The sequence below is a fragment of the Microtus pennsylvanicus genome, chromosome 17, assembly GCF_037038515.1.
Source record: "Microtus pennsylvanicus isolate mMicPen1 chromosome 17, mMicPen1.hap1, whole genome shotgun sequence".
NCBI classification, from domain to species: domain Eukaryota; kingdom Metazoa; phylum Chordata; class Mammalia; order Rodentia; family Cricetidae; genus Microtus; species Microtus pennsylvanicus.
In genome coordinates this window covers 16,652,350-16,672,583 of record NC_134595.1, presented here as the reverse complement: position 1 = coordinate 16,672,583, position 20,234 = coordinate 16,652,350, and the positions used below count along the sequence as shown (strand labels likewise).

The 20,234-nt window shown below is 40.2% G+C and overlaps 1 protein-coding gene across 2 annotated transcripts in view; it reads right to left on the bottom strand.

Moving 5' to 3' along the window:
• Tmem232 (transmembrane protein 232) overlaps nt 1-20,234 on the bottom strand; it is a 273,538-nt gene that overhangs the window by 1,491 nt on the left and 251,813 nt on the right. For both annotated transcript variants that reach the window (XM_075951450.1, XM_075951451.1), the window contains exon 13: nt 12,674-12,767. In XM_075951450.1, coding sequence (XP_075807565.1) covers nt 12,674-12,767 — 94 coding nt within the window. The remainder of the gene's footprint in view (nt 1-12,673; nt 12,768-20,234) is intronic.

The following is a 20,234-nucleotide window of genomic DNA, read 5'->3' as shown; positions in this document are numbered from 1 at the left end:
GTATAATATTCAGGCACAGCCCGAAATTCATTTAGTTTCTAAATCTGTGATATTCAATGGCAACAGATACTTCTTTTCATATATAAAGTCTTATACTTTGTAGTTGGCCTTTTAAAATTTTTTTATTGTTTGCCAGTCTCATAAAATTATACGATGAATTTCAGTCATTGTTGCATGCGCCTGTTCCCATCTCATTCCTTTCCCTCTCCAGCTGGAACCCTTCTTATCAGCAAGTCCTCCCCTACCAGATTTTCATGTTTACTTTTTGTAGTTTAATCAAGTTCATACCCAAACGTAGATCAGAGCTTATTTACTCGAGCAATTTACTAGCGGTTATCCCACTAAAGAAAATGACCCCAGCCTCAATAACTGCCTATGGCCAATAGTCTCTCAAGAACATGTGAGGACTTATATATAAGGAAATGTGCAAGTGCCCAATCTTGTGTAAGCCTTGTGCAGGTAACCATGACAACACAAGTTCAATGGCGATGAAGTAACCAGAAGACATTTTTTTTCTTGTGTATCTCCTGATCCTCTAGTACATACACATATGTGCGTGTGTGGTTTTTATATTATTTTTAAGTAAAAGAGAAGTACATCACTTACCCCCTCCATTTCATTCCTCCAGCCCTTCCTAGCCATCCTCTGCTTTAAGAAGCATTATATAGCAGATTTCCATATCAGTGGTTTTGTATATCTGCCTTCCCCTTCCCTGTGCTTCCCCTCTCCTTGCTATGACTTTCTTATTCCCAGTATCACCCCTTTCTATTTTCATTTCCAATATGTTCTACTATTCCCCCTGCCCTAAGATAGGCCTCCTCCTACCTTCCTTCAAATGACTCCTATCCTTCTGGGCCGTATGAACACTAAAATTTAAGCACACCCTCTAAAACTCCATAGCTAAAATCTGCACATAAGAGTATGGTGGTATATTATTTGTATTTTAATAGGTAAATCTTGCCAGAAGACCAGAGGCAAAGCTAAATCCACTAGAGGTCAGGTAATGGTGACACACACCTTTAATTCCAGGACTTGGGAGACAGAGGCAGATGGATCTTTGTGAATTCAAGGCCACCCTGGGCTACACAAGATCAATGCAGAAGCAATTCCAGGTGCTGGTGGCTCACACCTTTAATCAATCCTAGCTCTAGAGGGAATATAAAATTGGAAGAGAGAGAGGCTTAGGCTATTTTAATTTGTAGTCACCCAACCTTGGTAGAGGTAAGACTTCTCTAGTGGCTTGGCTGTTCTGTTTCTCTGACCTTCACGTTGAACTCCAGTTTCTGTCTCTGGGATTTTATTATTCATGCTACATAAGGGAGAGCATGCGGTGTTTGTCTTTATGGCCTGTATTACCTTATTGGGTATAACATTTTCTAGATCTACCAATTTTCTGGAAAATTTCGTAATTCTATTCTTCTTTCCCACTGACCCAGAGTCTACTGTTCATCCACGCCAACATAGAAGTGCAGGAATGTCCATTGTGGAATATGGAGCCCTTAAAGTGTGTGTCTAAGAGTGTTGGAGCTGAGCTGTACAGCAGCGTGATTTTGAGCTTTCTGAGGAACATAAACATTGATTATCATAGGGGCTGCACCAGTTCCCACACCCACCAACAGTGATGAGAGTGTCTCATTTTCATTCACGCTCACCAGCATTCATGTTTACTTATTTTATTAATAACAGCCACTCTGACTGACGCACACTAAAATATCAATTGGAATTTCCAATTTTCTAGAGGCTACGGATGGTGAACATTTTTACAAAGTATTTATTAGTCATTTGTGTTTTTTCTTTGGAGAACTCTGTCTTCAGTTCCTTAGACTAATTATAAACAAATTATTTGTCTTGATATTTAGATTTTAGGCTCTTTCTCTATTTTAGAGTCTAACTTTCTGTCATGTGTGCAGCTGGCATAGGCTTCCTTCGCAGGGTCAATCCTTCCTAATGTCAAGAATTTCCACTTGTTGGCTGTGAGCCTTATTTCATGGGTGGACAACTATTTGAATGACCTGCCTATATATTCAAATATAGGATGAATATTTCTCAAATAATTCTGCAAAATAGAAAGTGAAGGAATACTTCCAAACTCCTTTTACAGAATTAGTACCATCCTAATTTTAAAACCAGACAAAGACATACCAAGAAAAGAAAACTACAGACCAATCTCTGTGATGAACACAGACCCCAAAATTCTGAGTAAAATACCTGCGAACTAAATTCAAGAACATAAAAAAAATTATTTATCTTGGTCAAATTGAATTTACTCCAGACATGCTGGGATATTTCAGGATATGAAAATCAATTTAATTAATTACACAGGTCTTTAAGACCTGCATACATTATTTCTAGTTATTTCAGATTTTCAAATATAACACTGAGATCTTTGATCCTTTTGGAAATGATTGATCCAAATACTATATTAAACAAACATGAAAAAATGAGCACCCTCTCCTTCTCCCTGGTATTAATAGAAGACTTCAAGTTTTTTCCATTTAAGCATGATATTGGTTACAGGTGTGCCAAATGAAGCCTTTTCTTAGTAGACATGTGACTCCGCCCAGCCATAGTCTCTCCAAAGCTTTTATTTTGAAGGGATTTTGTTAAAGACAATTTCTGTATCTATTAAATGATGGTATGATTTCTGTCTTTGATACTGATTTGATACTGTGATCACATGGAATATAAGGAATTATTTCTACTTTCCTGTATTTTTTTGAGATTTGTTTTGTGTCCTAACATGTGACCTATTTTAGATAATGTTCCATGCATGTGCTAGAGTTTAGTAGAATGTAGATGTCTGTTAGGTTCTTTTGATATGTAGTATCATTTAATTCCAGTGTTCCTCTGCTTTATAGTATTGAGAGTGGAACATTAAAGTCCCTGACTATTACTATGTTGTGATTAATATCTATTATGTCTACCTGATCTATGGTGTAACTTAATTCCAGAGTTTGTCTGTTGACCTTCCTAATGGACAGATGGGGGAGCGAAGCCACTGACCGCTCATTTTGTGATTAATATGTAAGTGTAGCTCTAGTTCTATTGTTTCATAAAATTAGTTGAGCCTGCCTTTAGTGTGTATATATCTAGAACTGTAATTCCTCTTGATTGATTTCTCCACAGTCATCAGTGGCTATCTCTTCCGACTAAACTCAGGTTGAAGTCTATTTTCTCACATATTAGAATAGTGATATCTGTTCACTTCTTGGTTTTTTTTTTGTTGTTGTTGTTGTTGCTTGGAAGATCTTTGCTCATCTTTTCACTCTGAAGGCAGTGTCCATCTTTGATGACAATGCATACTTCATGGAAGCAACAAAAGAAAGGAACCTGTTTCTAATTCAATCGGCTAGTCTATGTCATTTGATAGGAGAATTAATACTGTTCTGAGTTTTCAATAATACATGTGCATTGATCTTGTCATTTTGCTGTCTTTGTAGTTTTTCTTATTTTATTTTTTAAAATAAAAATGAGGCATTATTAAAGCATTCAGTGGGTTTTCTCTCAAAATCAGATTACAGAAGTATCTACACTTTTAGCACTAGGTAAAGGCTTGACAACTTCAACGCATTTTTGGGGGATCTCTGGCATTGAATTTCTAAAGTGGGATGAGGCACAAACACAACACAATGGTAAATATTTAAATGCTTTGTCTGTAATATGAATTTTCTAACATACAACAAGTTTGGAAGAAAGGTTTCAGTACATTATGTGACAGACATTTCCTGGGAAGAGGTATCAGGTACATCTATCTGCTCACACTGAAAAGGGAATTGACAGCAAACCAAAGTATGGATGCCAATAAAGTCCAACTTGGTGAACCAATGCACTGTTTGGCAGTTACTTACAGGAACATTAGTAAGGTATTATACACGGGTGCAGAAGGGACTCGAAGACAGCTGCATCACAAGAGCCTACCCCGAATGGAACTCAGGTCAAGAATGCCTAAACCTGGAACACTGTACTCATGCAGGCATCACAGGAGGCTGGGGAGTGTCCTTTCCTGGTGACTGTTGGTTTCAGCCTTGTGCAGGCAGCATTACGGCTGGAGTGTCTTCTAGGGAGGTAGCCTCGTTGCTTCTTCCTGGCTGCAGGTCTTGTCTGAGAGAGGCTTTCTACATCCTCTTCTGTCAGTTTACTCTTCCACAGGGGATCTGCTCAGGTCTAGGGGCCTCCTGGAGCTATGGTTAGATGCTTATTTACTGTCTTAATCCACTCCCTTCACAAGGGAATGGTTCAGTCTCCTGGAAACTGCCATGTAATAGCACATCCTTCAGGCTGATGGAGGAAGGTCATTGGCTAATAAAGGAACTGCTTTGGCCCATTTCATTGGTTAGGACATAGGTAGGTGGAGTAAACAGAACAGAATGCCGGGAGGAAGAGGAAGTGAGCTCAGACTCCACAGCTCTCCTCTCGGGAGCAGACGCCTCAGAGAGAGACGCCATTCCCTGCTCCCGGGCAGGCACACGTGATGAAGCTCCAACCCAGGATGGACTTAGGCTAGAATCTTCCCGGTAAGACTGGTACTATACAGATGATAAGAAATGGGCTAGTCCAGGTGCGAGAGTTAGCCTAGAAGAAGCTAGGTAGAAATGAGCCAAGCGGTGTTTAAAAGAATACAGTGTCCTTGTAATTATTTCGGGGCATAAGCTAGCAAGGCAGCCGGGGTGCTGGGGACGCAGCCCCGCCGCCTCATATTACTACATCAGGCTTCCCCATTTTGTCTTCAAAATGATTTTTTTTTAAGTTTGAAAAGTAAAACGTCTTAAGGAAAGATTTTTTTCTCATATTTTCACATATTCAGATTGTTTTCAACATAAACTCTTGATGTTTTCTAAGATTCAAACATTTCTGTACGTCTTGCAGAAGTTTCTCATGTTCACGATGAGTGCAGTGTGTAGCCTACAGAGGTCTCTAAGGACAGAGCTCTGGATAAAGCATATGCCTCGTCACTCATTATGGAAACTTTTCTCTCCAATGTGTTCTCCTGATGTTTTCTAAGACTGGGCGCTGGGTAAATGATTTGTCATATTCACTACAAGTGTAAGGTTTTATGCCTGTATGGATTGTCTGATGTGCACTGTTTTGAGGACATTTTAAAGCGTTTGTCACAATCACAACACTTGTAAAGTTTACCTCCTGAGTCCACTAACATGCATTAAGATCTGAGGACCCAGCAAAGCATTTTCTACACTGGCTACATTTGTAAGCTCTGTCTGCAGGATGGACTCTGTAGTGGTCCTCAACGAGAAGCAACAAAGAAAAGCATTTGTCGCGTTCTTTACATCTGTGCGGTTTCTCTCCTGTGTGACCTCTGACCTGCTGGTAAATGATATGTCACATTCACTGTGTTTGCAAGGTCCCCCTCCAGGATGGGTTCTCTAATGTTTTTAAAGGTCCAACCATTAATGAAAGGACTTAGCACATTCTTTATGTTTTCCGACAGTCTCGATTCTCTAATGTGATTGAAGACTCGAGTAATTGGTAAAGGATTCGTCACATCCCTGACATTTGTAAGATTTTTCTCCCGTATGGATTCTGAAATGGATCTGAAAGTATAACAATGTGTTATAGAAGTTGCCACGTTCCCCACGCTATGAATTATCTGATGTTTGCTTGTAACGTCAAAATTCTTATCATTTCCTTTACATTTATTTCCCGGGTGGATTCTCAGACTTTGACTAATGCTGGAACACCAATGTTTTACAGTCTTTAGTTTGCAAAGTTCTCGTCTGGTGTGCCCACTTTTACACCTGTTTCGGTTTGTTGATTCAACACAGGCATCACCGTGGTTACGAAATGCACAGCTGCTGTGCTTTCCTGTAATATCACTCGTGTTATAAGGTGTAAGTGGGAAGAATCCAGGAATCATTTTGCTAAGTTCATTACATTTATAAGACTTCTCTTAGGTAGCCATGGGCTGATGGACAATATGTTTTGAATCTTAATCCAAGAATTTCTGACTTTATCACACATTTGGCACGATGGTTCTCTGGGAGTCATTCTCTGGAGAAGCAGCCATTCCTCCCTGTTGCTCCTCTCTGGGATTTTGCCTCAGGAATGGTGACTGAACCTCTGTAATATAAACGTGAGGGCAGAGATCTCATGAGCAGCAACAGAGAAACTGATCACACCTCAGTCCTGCTCCTGGTGCCTGTTCCCAGCCACACAGGTCCTCTCACCTGAAATGTCCCAGAGCCACTGGGGGACAGGTCTGCCACTGTGGTTTCCTGCCTAAGTCCCAGTGCCACCACCACGTGGCTCCTGGTGGCACCTCAGAGAATGGACTTTTCTGTTTCCTTACTGCTCTTTAGTTCAATGATTGTCTTGGTATTTTTTTTTGTAACTCCTTGGGTATGTTTAGCTTTTTAATATTCAACATTCCTTCTATTCTTTGTAGAGCTTTCATGGTGACCATAAATTCCTTCAATCTGTTCTTGCCATGGAAAGATTTTGTTTCTCCTTCAAGTATGATGGTTTTACCTTGTATATTAGGTTGGGTTGACAGCTGTAAACTTACATAATTTGAAATACATCTTCCAATCCATTCTGACTACCTAGGTACCCAGTGAATGGCCAACAGTTATTTGGATGGACCTTCCTTTCCACGTGACTGATATTTCTTTCTCACAGCTTTCAATACATATTTGTTCTGCATAGTTAGTGCCATAAGGATGCTATGACATGGGGAGTTTTACTTTTTGATTCTATGGATTTTGGCATTCTGTGAGCCTCTTGTCTCTGGATGGGCATCTTCTAGATCTGAGGAATTTTCTTCTATGATTTTGCCCAAAAAATTATTTTCTTTTAGCATGAATTTAGTCTCATTTTATGATGATAATACATAAATTTTGCCTTTCTACGGTAGCCCAAATATCTTGTAACTCCCACACACTTTAAAAAAAATTGTCGTTAACCCTGACAGAATGACCTGATCTCTCTGGTTTGTGTTTGAGCCCTGAAATTCTGTCCTCCACATGATTAATTCTGTCACTGAGGCGTCCCACTAAATGCCTTAATTTATTTATTGTATTCTTCATTTCCATCGTTATTTTCGTCTGGTTCATCTTCAGTGGTCCTGTCTCTTTACTGAGTTCAATTTTTCTCTCTTGAATTGACCTCTTTATTTAACCCAGCTGTTTGTGTTCGCTTAAAATACTTCTGTGCCCTCTACAAGCTGTTTTTTTTTTTAAAGATGTTTATAACTGTTCTTTTTTTAACTGTTTGGAATTTTATCTGGCCGTCTTCATTAGGGGACATTACTATGGGATTCGTATGTGCTGGTGATAAGTTGTCCTGGTTTTTCATTTTCCTTGCATTTTTACCATGGGACCTGCCCATCATGGTTAGCTCAATGGTTAGCATTTGCTGTTGCTGCTGTTGTTGCTGGATGGTTTTTCCACGTTTAGTGGAGACGTTTGCAGATTTTAGGAGATACAAGGTTTTAGTTAGTTGAGATGAAATTTTCTTCTTTTACTCTGTTGCTTAGGGAACAGGCTCTATCCTCAACCTCACTGTGTGTTGAATACTATTCTGCTACAACAGTTGCAGACCATCAAAAATCCACCATTAAAATGGAATATCAATTGATTGCAAAACAGTCATTCCTGAATACTCATTGTTATGGGAAGTAAAGAGACACCAATACTACGGTACACACGGGTATATTAATTAATATGAGTAAAGAGAATAAAGAGGAGTAAATCATAATAACTTGCTTATATATGAGAGGCAGAGGAAAGGAACATGCATAGCAGAAGGAGTGAGAGACGCAAAGAAAAAAAGATGGGTTGACAATGTGAAATTTTCCCTAAAAGTACAGTGGAAAGAGAGAGGTAAGGTTATGCACTCAACGTAGAACAGTGTATTTCTCAGAAGATTGGATCAAAGATGTAAACTTGGTAAGCTTGTGTCCTTTGGGAGATGTGAAAGAATGATAAATACAGAGATACAAAGATATTAGCAATGAGGGACAGAGGTAGCCTCAAAGGCTGACCTTGGGCAATATATAAATAATGAACAGCCTGGAGGGAAACAGGAGCTGAATGGAGGCTTGGTATGGGGCTTGATTCTCAACTGACTTCTTAATACACTAGGCAGGCCTTGGGACTGGGGTGGGGGTGGGTTCACTAACTAGAACTAGAAATGGTAAACCAAAGTTGAGGCCAAAGTACATGCAGGTTTTGTAATTTCAAAAGTGATAATTACTTCTTTTTTCTATTTTCTCCATTTGAAACAATTAAAAGTCTTTTTTATGATAATACAAATAAGAACATTTCTTCTTTCCTTTTTCTCGCTCTAAACTTTAGCATGTATCCCTCCCTGCTTTCCTGCCAACTAATGGCCTCTTACTTACTAATGATTATCAAATACACATCTATCTATCTATCTATCTATCTATCTATCTATCTATCTATCTATCGATGTGCATTTGATATATATACACATATATGTGTATATATATTCCTAAATATAACCTCTTTAATCCATATGATGTAACTTGTATGTATATTTTCAAGGGTGGCCATTTGGCAGCCAATTGGCGCACCTCCCCTGCTCCCAGATTTCCTCAATTGCCCGTTGCTCTTTGAGTAGGACTGAGATCTTGTGGACTTCCCCCATTCAGCTCGCCATGTCTGTTGGTGTCATCCTTGTTCTGCTCACATTTAGACAGTCATATAGATGAAACCTGATGGGTGTAGCTTCTGATGTTATGAGAAGACACAATCTCATAGCAAACTCCCTGGTTCTCTGGTTCTTGCAACCCTTCTGCCTCTGCTTTTGAACTATTTTCGGAGCTGAAGGAGCATGAGTATTTATTTTATAGATGTATCAATTGGGACTGGGCTCCACAACTCTGCATTTTGATTGAATGTGGTTTTCTGTAGTGGTCTCTGTCTGTTGCAAAGAGAAGTTTCCTTGATGAAGGCCTTGGACTTCCCACAGGGCAGGGTTCCCTGCCCTCTCTTAAGGAGGGAGAGGGAGGGAGGAGAGTGAGTGGGAGAGCGGGGGAGCGGGAGGGGAATGGGAGGTGGGGAGGAAGTGTAAATTTTTAAATGGAAAAAAATTTAAAAAGATGATGAAATAACTTAAGAAAAAAATAAAATAAAACAACTATACTTACAAAAAAAGAGTGAATATACACTATCTGTGGGGGTAAGGACAAGTGTTTATAGCCTGCTTTTAGGGATGATGCTGGTTTCGTAAAGTAGTTGTAGATTCTCCTCCAGTAACCGTGACTTCACTAGCAATGAGTAGTTAGGTAGGGTTTTCTAGTACCAAACATGGTCTCCCTCTTGTTAACCAGGTCTCAAGTCCAATTAGAGAGCTGTTAGCTACTACCAAAGTGTGCTGGCCACTACTGTACCCTTAGCATCATTGTGTCATGCTGGCTGTTGTCACAGCTGGGTGGGAATTTTGGCTGCCTCCCTCTGGAAACTTGTATAATATCTTCTGATATCATGACAACCAATTCTTCAAAGAGTTCCAGGCCAGGGTGTCTCTGGGCTCTATTTCTGAAGCAAATAATGTCTTCAGCAACAGTGCCTTCTACCTCTTGTGGTGTAACCAAGAGAACAACAGACTGTGTGTGTGTTTGAGGAGTCTCTTTGACAGTCCTAGCTGAACAAAAAAAAAAACTGTTTATGGCTGGTATTAGAGTTTTTGTTAGGTGGTCTTTGGCACTTGAAGAAAGCATTGTGAATCCAGTTGAGAAAAGTTTATTAAAATTGCATATGTATATTTATGCACAGAATTACATATATTGTACAGATGTTTTTAAAAAAATAATTAGTTAATAGTATGATTCCTTTTGGGCTTTTCAGACATCCATACTATTATTCACCAACCTCTTTTATCTCCCTCCCCTTCCCTAAAGAGCCCCCCTTTTCCCATTTCCTCATGTGATGATTAACTTTTAAGATTTGCAAGTAAAATAAGATTTTTTAAAAATTGCTCAAATAGCATATGTAAATATTTCAAATGTATGAAAACAGTTCATAGGTTGGTTGTATTCGTATCATTATTGTCCAGAGAATAGATTTTTCTCCTTTTCCCAATCTTCAAACTTGGTATGGTCACAGCTCTTCTTTCCACTGGCCTCCCCACCATAAATACAAGGCCAGTTTGTCTTAGCCAACTATGATTGTTGCAATTTGGATGACTTAGTGTATTGTTTGGACTCTTAATTGCCATTATTATTTTCATTGTGCTACCTTGAAGTTGGTGGGAAATGGAAACACCAGGAAGTAGTTAATTCAACCTGTGCACTCAACAATGCAGGTGTCATGCTATGGGCTACTGCAATGTACAAAGTAACAATTTGTTTTGAGTAACAAACTAACTCCCCTATTCCTTGCATGTATAGCCACTCAACAAAATAAGCTGACTTGAGAGGAGAATGGTGCCTGGAAGCTACAAGCATATGTTTTTGTTTCTTCTCAACATTACAGGCCTGACACTCTGACAGTTCTGCTTAATGGCTATAATCTAAGCACTGAAATCAGTTGTGATGAGGTGAGGAGGAAGGTGGAGCAAGAGCTCTGGAACCCCCATTTTGTGCACACACTTGGGGATGTACTCGCTTTAAAACTTAGGGCAAGCAATTGAACCGCAATCCATAATCCATTGTTCTTGTTGGTAAGCGTTGAACAGGGATGCTGTGGTGATCGAGTTAACTGATGTCAGAGGGGTTTCAGGGTGTGAAGTAGAAGGACAAATCACTATTGTCTTATTCATCTCACAGGAAATGGCATAAGCAAGAAGGCTTTAATAACATAACACCCCAAAGCACATCCATAACCTTTCCCAGACTAAAACGACAAACTATTAGCAGTTTTATTAGGCAATAGATCAAACAATTTGGATTTAATTTTTCCATTTGTTTTCAGAGAGGATTATTTCATACTTATTCTGCTATAACACAAGCAAACCCACAGCTCTGGGAAAAGCAAAGGATGATGGCTCATAGAAGTTATGTCATAGACTCTTTTCTGTCTATCAGACTATTATCCATCTTGTTAGCCTCAAAGATTCCAAATCCTCTTGAATACATGCATCTATGCGTGTACATATTATATAACAAGATTGTGTGTATATACATATATGTATATTATCTGTGTATATTATTGACAAGTTGTTATCTAATGTATCTCAGGTAGTTTTTCTGAAGTGATTAGGGAAATATTAAGATTAATATGTTGAAATTTGTAAATAATTAAGTATTGAGAAGACTGATAAATAATTATTGATTTGGTCAACAAATCTTTCCTTCTCTATGGCAGAACAGTAGTATACCTCTGAATTTGTGATGCAAATAATATCAATCAATCTCTAAAACCCAATACTTATCACTATTATTAGAGTCGCTTAAATACTGTGTGATAATTAACCATTCAATGTGGTCAGTAATTGAAATAATGCCTTCTAATTATTTTAAGAAATCACTAATTTAGTAGAATGCAACATAATCTAGAATATAACCAAAATCTGATAATATCATAGAGTTTCAACCATAGACAAAAGAAAGCTACAGATAATTAACAAATGCTAAGAATGGGAGAGATAGACTTCCCCAGGGAAGAGGTTCAAAATTGTTTATCTGATACCAAGTTTTTACCCCTGAAATCATGTACATACACTTAACATTATACAGACAGAGCAAGTTGTATTTATATATTTAGGAATATATAAAGGTGGAAGAGGAGTGGGCAAGGGCTAAGGGGAGTGGGGAGGAGAACATGAGGGATCGGGAAGGTCGAGCTGGGGAAGGACAGAAAGGGAGAACAAGGAAAGAGATACCTTGAAAGAGGCAAGCATTATGGGGTTAGGGAGAAACCTGGCACTAGGGAAAGTCCCAGGAATCCACAAGGATGACCCCTGCTAAGAATCTAAGTAATAGTGGAGAGATTGTCTTAACTGACCTTCCCCTGTAATCAGATTGATAACTACCTTAACTGTCACCATAGAAACTTCATTCAGCAACCGATGGAAGCAGATGCAGAGATTCACAGCTAGCACTAAACTAAACTCCCAGCCAGTTGAAGAGAGGGAGGAGTTATAATATGAACAAAGGGGTCAAGACCATGATGGGGATACCCACAGAAACAGCTGACCTGAACTAGGAGGAGCTCAGCTCCAGACAGACAACTGGGAAATCTGCATAGGACCAAACTAGGCCCTCTGAAAGTCGGTGACAGGCGTGTAGCTTTGGCAGTTTGTGGGGCCACTGGCAATAGAACCAGAATTCATCCCTCGTGCATGAACTGGGTTTCAGAGCCCATTCCTTATGGAGCCTAGATGCGGGGGGAGGGGGAGAGACTTGACCCTGCTCCAGTGATGTGACAGACTTTGCTGATTCCTCATGAGAGGCCTCACCTTCTCTGAGGAATAAATGGAGGTTAGATGAGGGGAAGGTGGGAGAAGTGAGAAGAGGGGAGGGAGAGGAAACTGGGATTAGTACATAAAATAAAAAAGATTATTTTTAAAAAAGAAAAGAACATAAGAAGGAATATATATTTATGTATAATACATATTATATATATAAACAATTCAATACATTCAAGCTATAGATTTTAAGGAGAGTATGGGAAGGTTTGGGGAGAAGTAAGAAAGGGTGAAAATAATGTAATTTTGTTTAATTCTTTAATTTTAAAAAAAAGAAAGCCAGTCTTACATGATGGTCAACGATTTCTGCCAATTTCTTATCTGCCTTGGTGAAGAAATCTGGATATGGAAACATGGAAACATCTAGTACAGAAGAATGGTCCCTTCAAAAGAACACAAAAAAAATTCATGTAGCATTATATTTAGGCACTATCCTTCATTAAAACATGTTTAAGTCATAATTTGCTATTAAGCATCTTGATGCTACCTTACTAACCTAAAGAGCTTATTCTGACTAGATTACCAGTATATTAAATTTTAGTTTGTCTAAGTCATTTTGGATAACCAAAACTAACATTTGGGAGGATAAGATATGACATATATAATACAATCTATAAAATGATCATTTTAAACAGGTAATTCACTTGTGCCAGATGCAAACTCAACAGCTGGCTGATACGCAGCCAATGAGATGTAAGGACGCAAAGGGTAGAGTTAGGATATTAGAATATCACTCTACTTGATGGGGAGGTTCCCTCATACAACCCTGCCACCTTGAAGGCTCTACAGGATGCCTAAGCCTACAAATTTGACCTAAGAAATTATGAAAACTATTGTTGAAAGGCCACTTAGTCATTACCAGCAGCTCAGATCCGAAATAATCACATAGAAACTATATTATTTAAGTCACTGCTTGGCCCATTAGCTCTAGTTTCTTATTGCCTAAAACTTACATCTTAATTTAACCCATTTTTAGTAATTTGTGTATCATCACGAGGCTGTGGCTTACCAGATAATGTTCCAGTGTCTATCTCTGGCAGGGGCTACATGGCTTCTCTCTGACTCTACCCTTGTTTCTTCCAGCATTCTGTTTAGTTTTCCCTGCCTCACTCTGTTTCCCTATAGCTCTGCTATAGGCCCAAAGCAGTTCCTTTATTAACCAATGATATTCACAGCATACAGAGGGGAATCCCACATCAGAAAACATGATGAGATTTTAATATTTATTTAAGTTGTCATATAACTGTGGTACTTCAGCAAGAGCTTATAAATTCGCTTCTGTTATAAACCTAGGCCCCCAATTAAGGCAAATTTAGAGAAAAATTGTCCACATAATAATTCTACTATTACAGATACTAAGAGAGAATAGGTTATACTAAAAAACATGTAGAGAAATGAAATGGTAAGAAAGGGGGGACAGTTGAGAGAGAAAATAGTTTTAAAGAGAAAGGCTTAGGGAAGAAGGGGGGAGGGAATCCTGAGAAATTTCAATAACCCCAAATGAAATCTGATCAACATATTAGTTTGGAGTTCTTCACATTAATTTTCCCATGCTTGTTGCCTATATCACTCTAACCAGCTCTACATTCTTGATTTCTATTGTCTCCTGTAGAACCACATGGGCTATTCTGTCCCATGGTGAATCCTTCTCAGATCTCCATCTACGGTCACCACAATGCCCACTTCCCTGCAAACCATCCTCTCTCCTCTGTACTCAAGTCTCTTTGGAATGTGTGACTCAGTGGTGGTTTGAATGAGAATGGCCCCATGGGCTTATTTGGTCAAGTACTTGATTCCCAGTTGATAGAACTGTTTGAGAAAGATTAAGAGAAATGCCCTTGTTAGAGGAGCCATGTTACTGGAGGTGGGCTTTAAGCTTTCAAAGACCCATGCCATTCCCAGTGAACTCTCTCTGTGCATAGTGATTGTGTCTCAAGCTGTTAAATAAATGATAGCCAAGCTACAATCAGTAGACCAAGAGAGGTTATATAGAGAGGAAGGGACTAGCAGGTAGGTATACATGGATCTCCCTGGGAGGGAAAATATACAACCCAAGCTACTTCCAAGACAATAGGTAGCTCTCCACAACCTGACAGCAGAGCACCATTGTTGAAGACGACATCCACAACTCACTGCGTAGAGAGAGGCTGAGCTGGTGCCTACATAGAACCTTTACCCCTATGTCCTAGTGTCTTTGGTATGGAAAGTTACTCTGAATGCTACCAAAAGGAATCCTAAACACCAACGGAGCCACAAAACCTAGGGTCTACAATGATGTCCGGCCTACAAATATGCTCAGGCAATGGCAGCACAAAGCCTGTGATAATAACCAACAAATTTCTGATTTGACTTAAAGCCCACTCCACAAGATGGAACCCATACCTGATATTGTCTGGGCAACCAAGAAACAGACTAGATAGCCCAGAGACCTAGGGTAAAACCAAATACTACTGGTCTTTAAAAAAAAAAAAACTAGTAATAAAATGGCTTGAATTGATATTCCCCTACACTCTTAGATCAGTGCCATGTTCAGACATTATTATATCCAAATCCAAGTTATTCAGACTATGCTGATTATCTCTGTCAGAGAGGCTTCCTACTCCAGATGGAAATAAATACAGAGACGCACATGCAAACATTACACACAGAGAGGGAGACCTTCAGACACACAGCTCTAAAAGGGATGTCACCATCAAATCCCTCCTCTCAGAACTCAGGAAACTCTAGGAAGAGGAGGAAGAAAGCATTAAAGGGTGTGGGGGGCACCAGGAGAACAACAAGGCCTTACGAGTCAACCAAGCGAAGCTCATATGAGCTCATAGAGATGGAAGTAGTAAGCACAAGGCTTACACACATTTTCCCTAGGTTTCTCCTATATACATATTAGCTTTCAGTTTAATATTTCTATGGGACTCCTGAGTGTATGAATGACGGGCCTCTGATTCTTGAGACTGTTCTTAGTGTTCTTTTTCTTCTGCTGGTTTCCTTCGTCCAACTTCATTGTGATGTGTTTTGTTTTGTTGTGTTTTGCTGTTATGTTCTTTTCTGATGAAAGAGAAAAGGAGAGGATATGAATGGGGGAGGTGGGCACAAACTTGGGTGAGTAGAGGAAGGGGAAACTGTAATCAGGACATATCGTGTGAGAAAAGAATCTGTTTTCAGCAAAATGGGGAAATACGTAAGCTCTCAGGTAGTGGTGGCTAGGGACTCACCCTCTGAAACTATAAGACACAAAAAACTCTTTTCTCTATCAGTGTCCTTGGTCATGGAGTCTCATCACAGCAGTAGAAAAGTAAGGCAGAAGTTGATACCAGGGAGTGGTTGCTGTGATGGGCCTGATCATACTATATATCTATATATATATATATATATAGATAGATAGATAGATAGATAGATAGATAGATAGATAGATAGATAGATAGATAGATAGATATAGATATATATATATAGATATATATAGATATATATATGGAAGACTTTGAGATTTTGGGCAAGAAAACCAGCTGAAGCCTGTAATCAGGGCTTAACGAACCATCCTAGTAGGAACTTGGAAGACAGCGAAAGGCAATATGAGCTATGGAGGCCCAGCTCACGGGGTTTCAGAGGGTAACAAAATTAGCATCCGGGCTAGAGCCATTTTTGTGATATTTTATAAAATAGCATGACTCCTTCTGCCCTTGTCCTAGGAATATACCAGAGGCTAAATTGAAAAGTTTTGGACTAATTACAGCCTAGTATTGACTCTGTTGCCTGGTCATCAGCAATTACTCTTACACAGATCTATAATGAAAAAGAGCAAGCAGAGCAAGAAAAATCATACAGTTTGAAAAAAAGAGCAAGATGACATTTAATACTAGAGCCGAGTCTTATGCTCAAAAAGATGAGAAGTTTAAAGAAAGGGCTCATGGGGTGTGGAATAAAGGGAACAAAGTAGCTTAATAATATGGAATAAAGGGAGCAGTCCCCTCAGAGCAAGACCTCACCCAGCTCAGCTTCCAACTTGTAAGAAGGAAATGTCTAAAAAAAAAAAAAGGTTTACACTTCCTAAACAGAGGAAAGCTTATTCAATAAAGGAAAACAACACATCAAAGCTTGTGTAAATGCAATCCAAGGGCAGGGCCAAATTCCAACCAAGCAGGCAAGAGAAGTAGCAGCATCAAGCATGTGATTCCAGCTTTAGCGTCATGGATACAGTAGTAAAGGGGTTGTGGACTCTTCCTCCATGTTAAGGAAAGCTGCTGAGGGCAGGAGTGTGGAGGGGAGTTTCCTGCATGCAGGCCCTGACAGGACATTGTGTGAGGCTGTGAAGGTGAAGCCTGGATTGTGTTGAAGACCTCACAATGTTGGAGATGCCAGAGCCGTGGGATACCTAGCAGAAGACCTGAAGATAACAAACCTATGGAAGAGAAATGTGTTGGGTTTAGGAAAGCTGGAAGAGAGGCGTCATCCAAGCCTTTTGATAACCTGACATAGAACTACAGGATTTGGACTTTTCCCTGCTGCGTGTCTGTCTTGCTTTGGTTCACTATCTTTTCACCTTTCTCCATTCTTCCTTTTGGAATGGTGTTGGGGCTGCAGACTCCTGGCCCCTTGACTTTCTTTGCCTGCTGGAGTGAACTGAACAAAACAACTTGTTTACCTGTGTCTGCAGCTGCTCTGAGCAGGAGACCCTGATGGCAGGGGACTTGGTTCTGGTGAGGCCTGCAGCTCAAAGATCCCGAGAGCTGGGGTGTGGCTATTAGTTAAGGATCCCTATATAAGCTTCCCTGGAGCACAATAAAGTTGACAGTCTTGTATCAAGGATGACCCGTGTCCCTGTCTATCTGGGTCCATGTGTTTTTAAGTCTCCAGCCTAGTTCCTCGCTCGTACCATAGCATGGAGAATAGACTCTGTGTTTTACAGAATGGCAACATATATTCTGCACAACTGTGTTGGAAGTATGCAGTTTGCTCTTTTGATTTTAAAAGGTTACAATTAAGAAGTTGCCCTGAGTCTCAGAAGAGACTTCGGACTTTCCAACTGTTCTCTCTCTCCCCGTTAACCACCATTAGGGAATCATGACATGGACTATGTACTTGTGAAAGCAGTTTAATAATATGGTTCCCAGTTGTCTTATTTCCCTGGGTTTACCTGCCCCTAGCTCACAGGTTCACTTGCAACTGCACACCTGTTGCCCCTCGCTGCTGTTAGCCTGCAGACGCTGTCAATCATTTCCCTATCCTCTTCTCCTGCTCGTCTTCCGTGGTGATTCTCTTTGGTACTCTTACCTCCATTGTAACTTTACATTTATCCCAAGCCTATGTGAATTTAGTGTTTTCTTGAGTAGCTACCTGAACAAGGGGATTTTTGTCTGTTTTCTTCTCAGTCTCATCACCCCATGATGTTTGCATGTTTCCCAAAGGATTGGGGAACAAGGGAAAATTTTAATATGCTCTAACCCTCTCTATTTTCTAGAAGCAGTACCCAAGGATGCAAGAGGATCACAGTCTCAGGAAACAGGCTGCAGAGCGAAGCAGATAATTGGTTCAAAGGCAGCAGCATGACACCTGGGAGCATGGGACGCCCCCCAGTGCTACTGAGAAGCAGCACAGACCAGAGAGCATTGCTCTCTCCCCTCAGCACTCTATTAAAACATTCAAGAGAAACGCGACTTTAGGAAGCTGGGACTTGGAGGACAGGCAGGGGCTGACACTTGTGTTAACTATATTCGTTCCACAAAAGCTGGGCATAGCCAAAGTTAAAAGAAATTGCTAAGTACTGTGAAGAGTAAGATAGAATCATAAAAATTATTTAAAGGTTAAAAGCATTTAACTGAGTTGTTTCAAATTCCTTATTAAATAATATATACAAATTTTAAACAGTAAATTACATAAGGCTAAGAGGAAATTTTAAATGGAAAACTTACATGCATCTACATAAATATCTGTGGTTTTTAGCTCGATCTGTTGATGCATTTACACCCAAAAATGCATGAATAACGATGACTGTATTCCGGGAAATAAAGACAATCGTGTTAAGCACGTGATTTTACTCCCTCATATAGTTTTACTGTATCCTTAATTTGGAAAAATAACACTTCCCACATCAAGGAGGTGAAGCATGCCTCAAACACTGCACAGGTCTCGGTGTAACATCGTTAGAGTTGTCATTATCGGCCTCATATAAAGGAGGAAGCCGCGGCTTTTAGCTCAGATCATCAAATACAGGACAAGGGGATGAATAAAAGAAAGGCATGCCAATTTTGATGTCTTTAATGAGATGAAGTATTTTGGTGTTTTATAGTGAGAAGTGGAGAGACACTTTTCTTGCAAGTCCTTGTTTCACAGTTCTGGAATGCAGGCAGTTCCTCTGGCAGCGCCAATGGGCATGTAGTGTTGGGAGGAAGGGTGCTTCTCCCCCAGCTTCTGGAGGAACTGGCTATCCTTGTGACCCACGGGGGGAATATATTATCCTCATGGAGCTCTCTTCCCAGGGGCACCGGCTTCTGTGCCTCCATGTGTCTTCTAAGTCTTTCTTTTTTGTTTAAATAGAAAAGGGGGAAATGATGGGGAAGAGTCTTCTGTTTTGTGTTAATTTCATTGGTTAAATAAAGAGACTGCCTTGGCCCTTTAATAGGGCATAAAATTAGGTAGGCAGAGTAAACATAACAGAATGCTGGGAGAAAGAAGCTGAGTCAAGGAGTCGCCATGATTTTCCCACTCCAGACAGACGCAGGTTAAGATCTTTCCTGGTAAGCGCACCTCATGGTGCTACATAGATTATTAAAAATGGGTTAAGAGGCTGAAACTAATGGGCCAGGCAGTGTTTAAAAGAATACAGTTTCCGTGTAATTATTCCGGGCATAAGCAAGCCGGGTGGCGGGATGCAGCCCAGCCCACCAATCTTATTACAACAGAGTGGCGCCACGCAGGCGGCTGGGTGCCAGGAACGTAGCCCACCACTCATCACTACATCTTCTGGTTCACAATGGCAGTTCTTTCAAGAGCACAGGCATATTGTCACTAGATTTAGGAGCCACGTGACCAAACCAGCTCTCATGTTGTCCCAGTCTGGCTAAGCTGTAGGTGGGTGTCTTTTAGGCTATAGGCTCCTAGCCTCTCCCTAGTTTTACATGGGTGTTTTTCTCATGGACCTGGAGCCGTTCCTTTAAGTATAACCATCAATAAAGTGAACCACCGAAATCCACCAGTCTCTGTGGGAAGTCTGGCAGCCTGGGATAAATATTTCTTTGATGCAGCTGCCTAAAGAATGATTGTATCATACTCAGATCCTCATATTAGTTACATTTGGAAAGACTTCTTTTATTTCCAAGTAAAGACACATTCAAAGGTGCTGAGAGTTGGGGTTGGGAACCATCTTTTGGAGAATTCACACTGGAATATAGAGTGACTGCAAAATATAGGGACAAAAATTAGGAGGAAACAGAGAAGGTTCATCTGGGGAGAAGTGTGGAGACCCAGGACTAGAGAAGGTTCATCTGGGGAGAAGTATGGAGACCCAGTGTGGGTGGAGCCTAAAATGCAGAGAGGAGGAAGTACCTCACTTACTCCCTTTTCACTAAACCAATACTTACTGCATATTGTGAACTCACCAAGGCCAGCTGGCCTGGGTCTGAAAAAGCCTGGGATAAAACCGGACTCGCTGAACATAGCAGACAATGAGGACTACTGAGAACTCAAGAACAATGGCAATGGGTTTCTGATCCTACTGCATGTACTGGCTTTGTGGGAGCATAGGCAGTTTGGATGCTCACCTTACTAGACCTGGATGGAGGTGGGGGTTCCTTGGACTTCCCACAGGGCAGGGAACCCTGATTGCTCTTTGGGCTGATGAGGGAGGGGGACTTGAT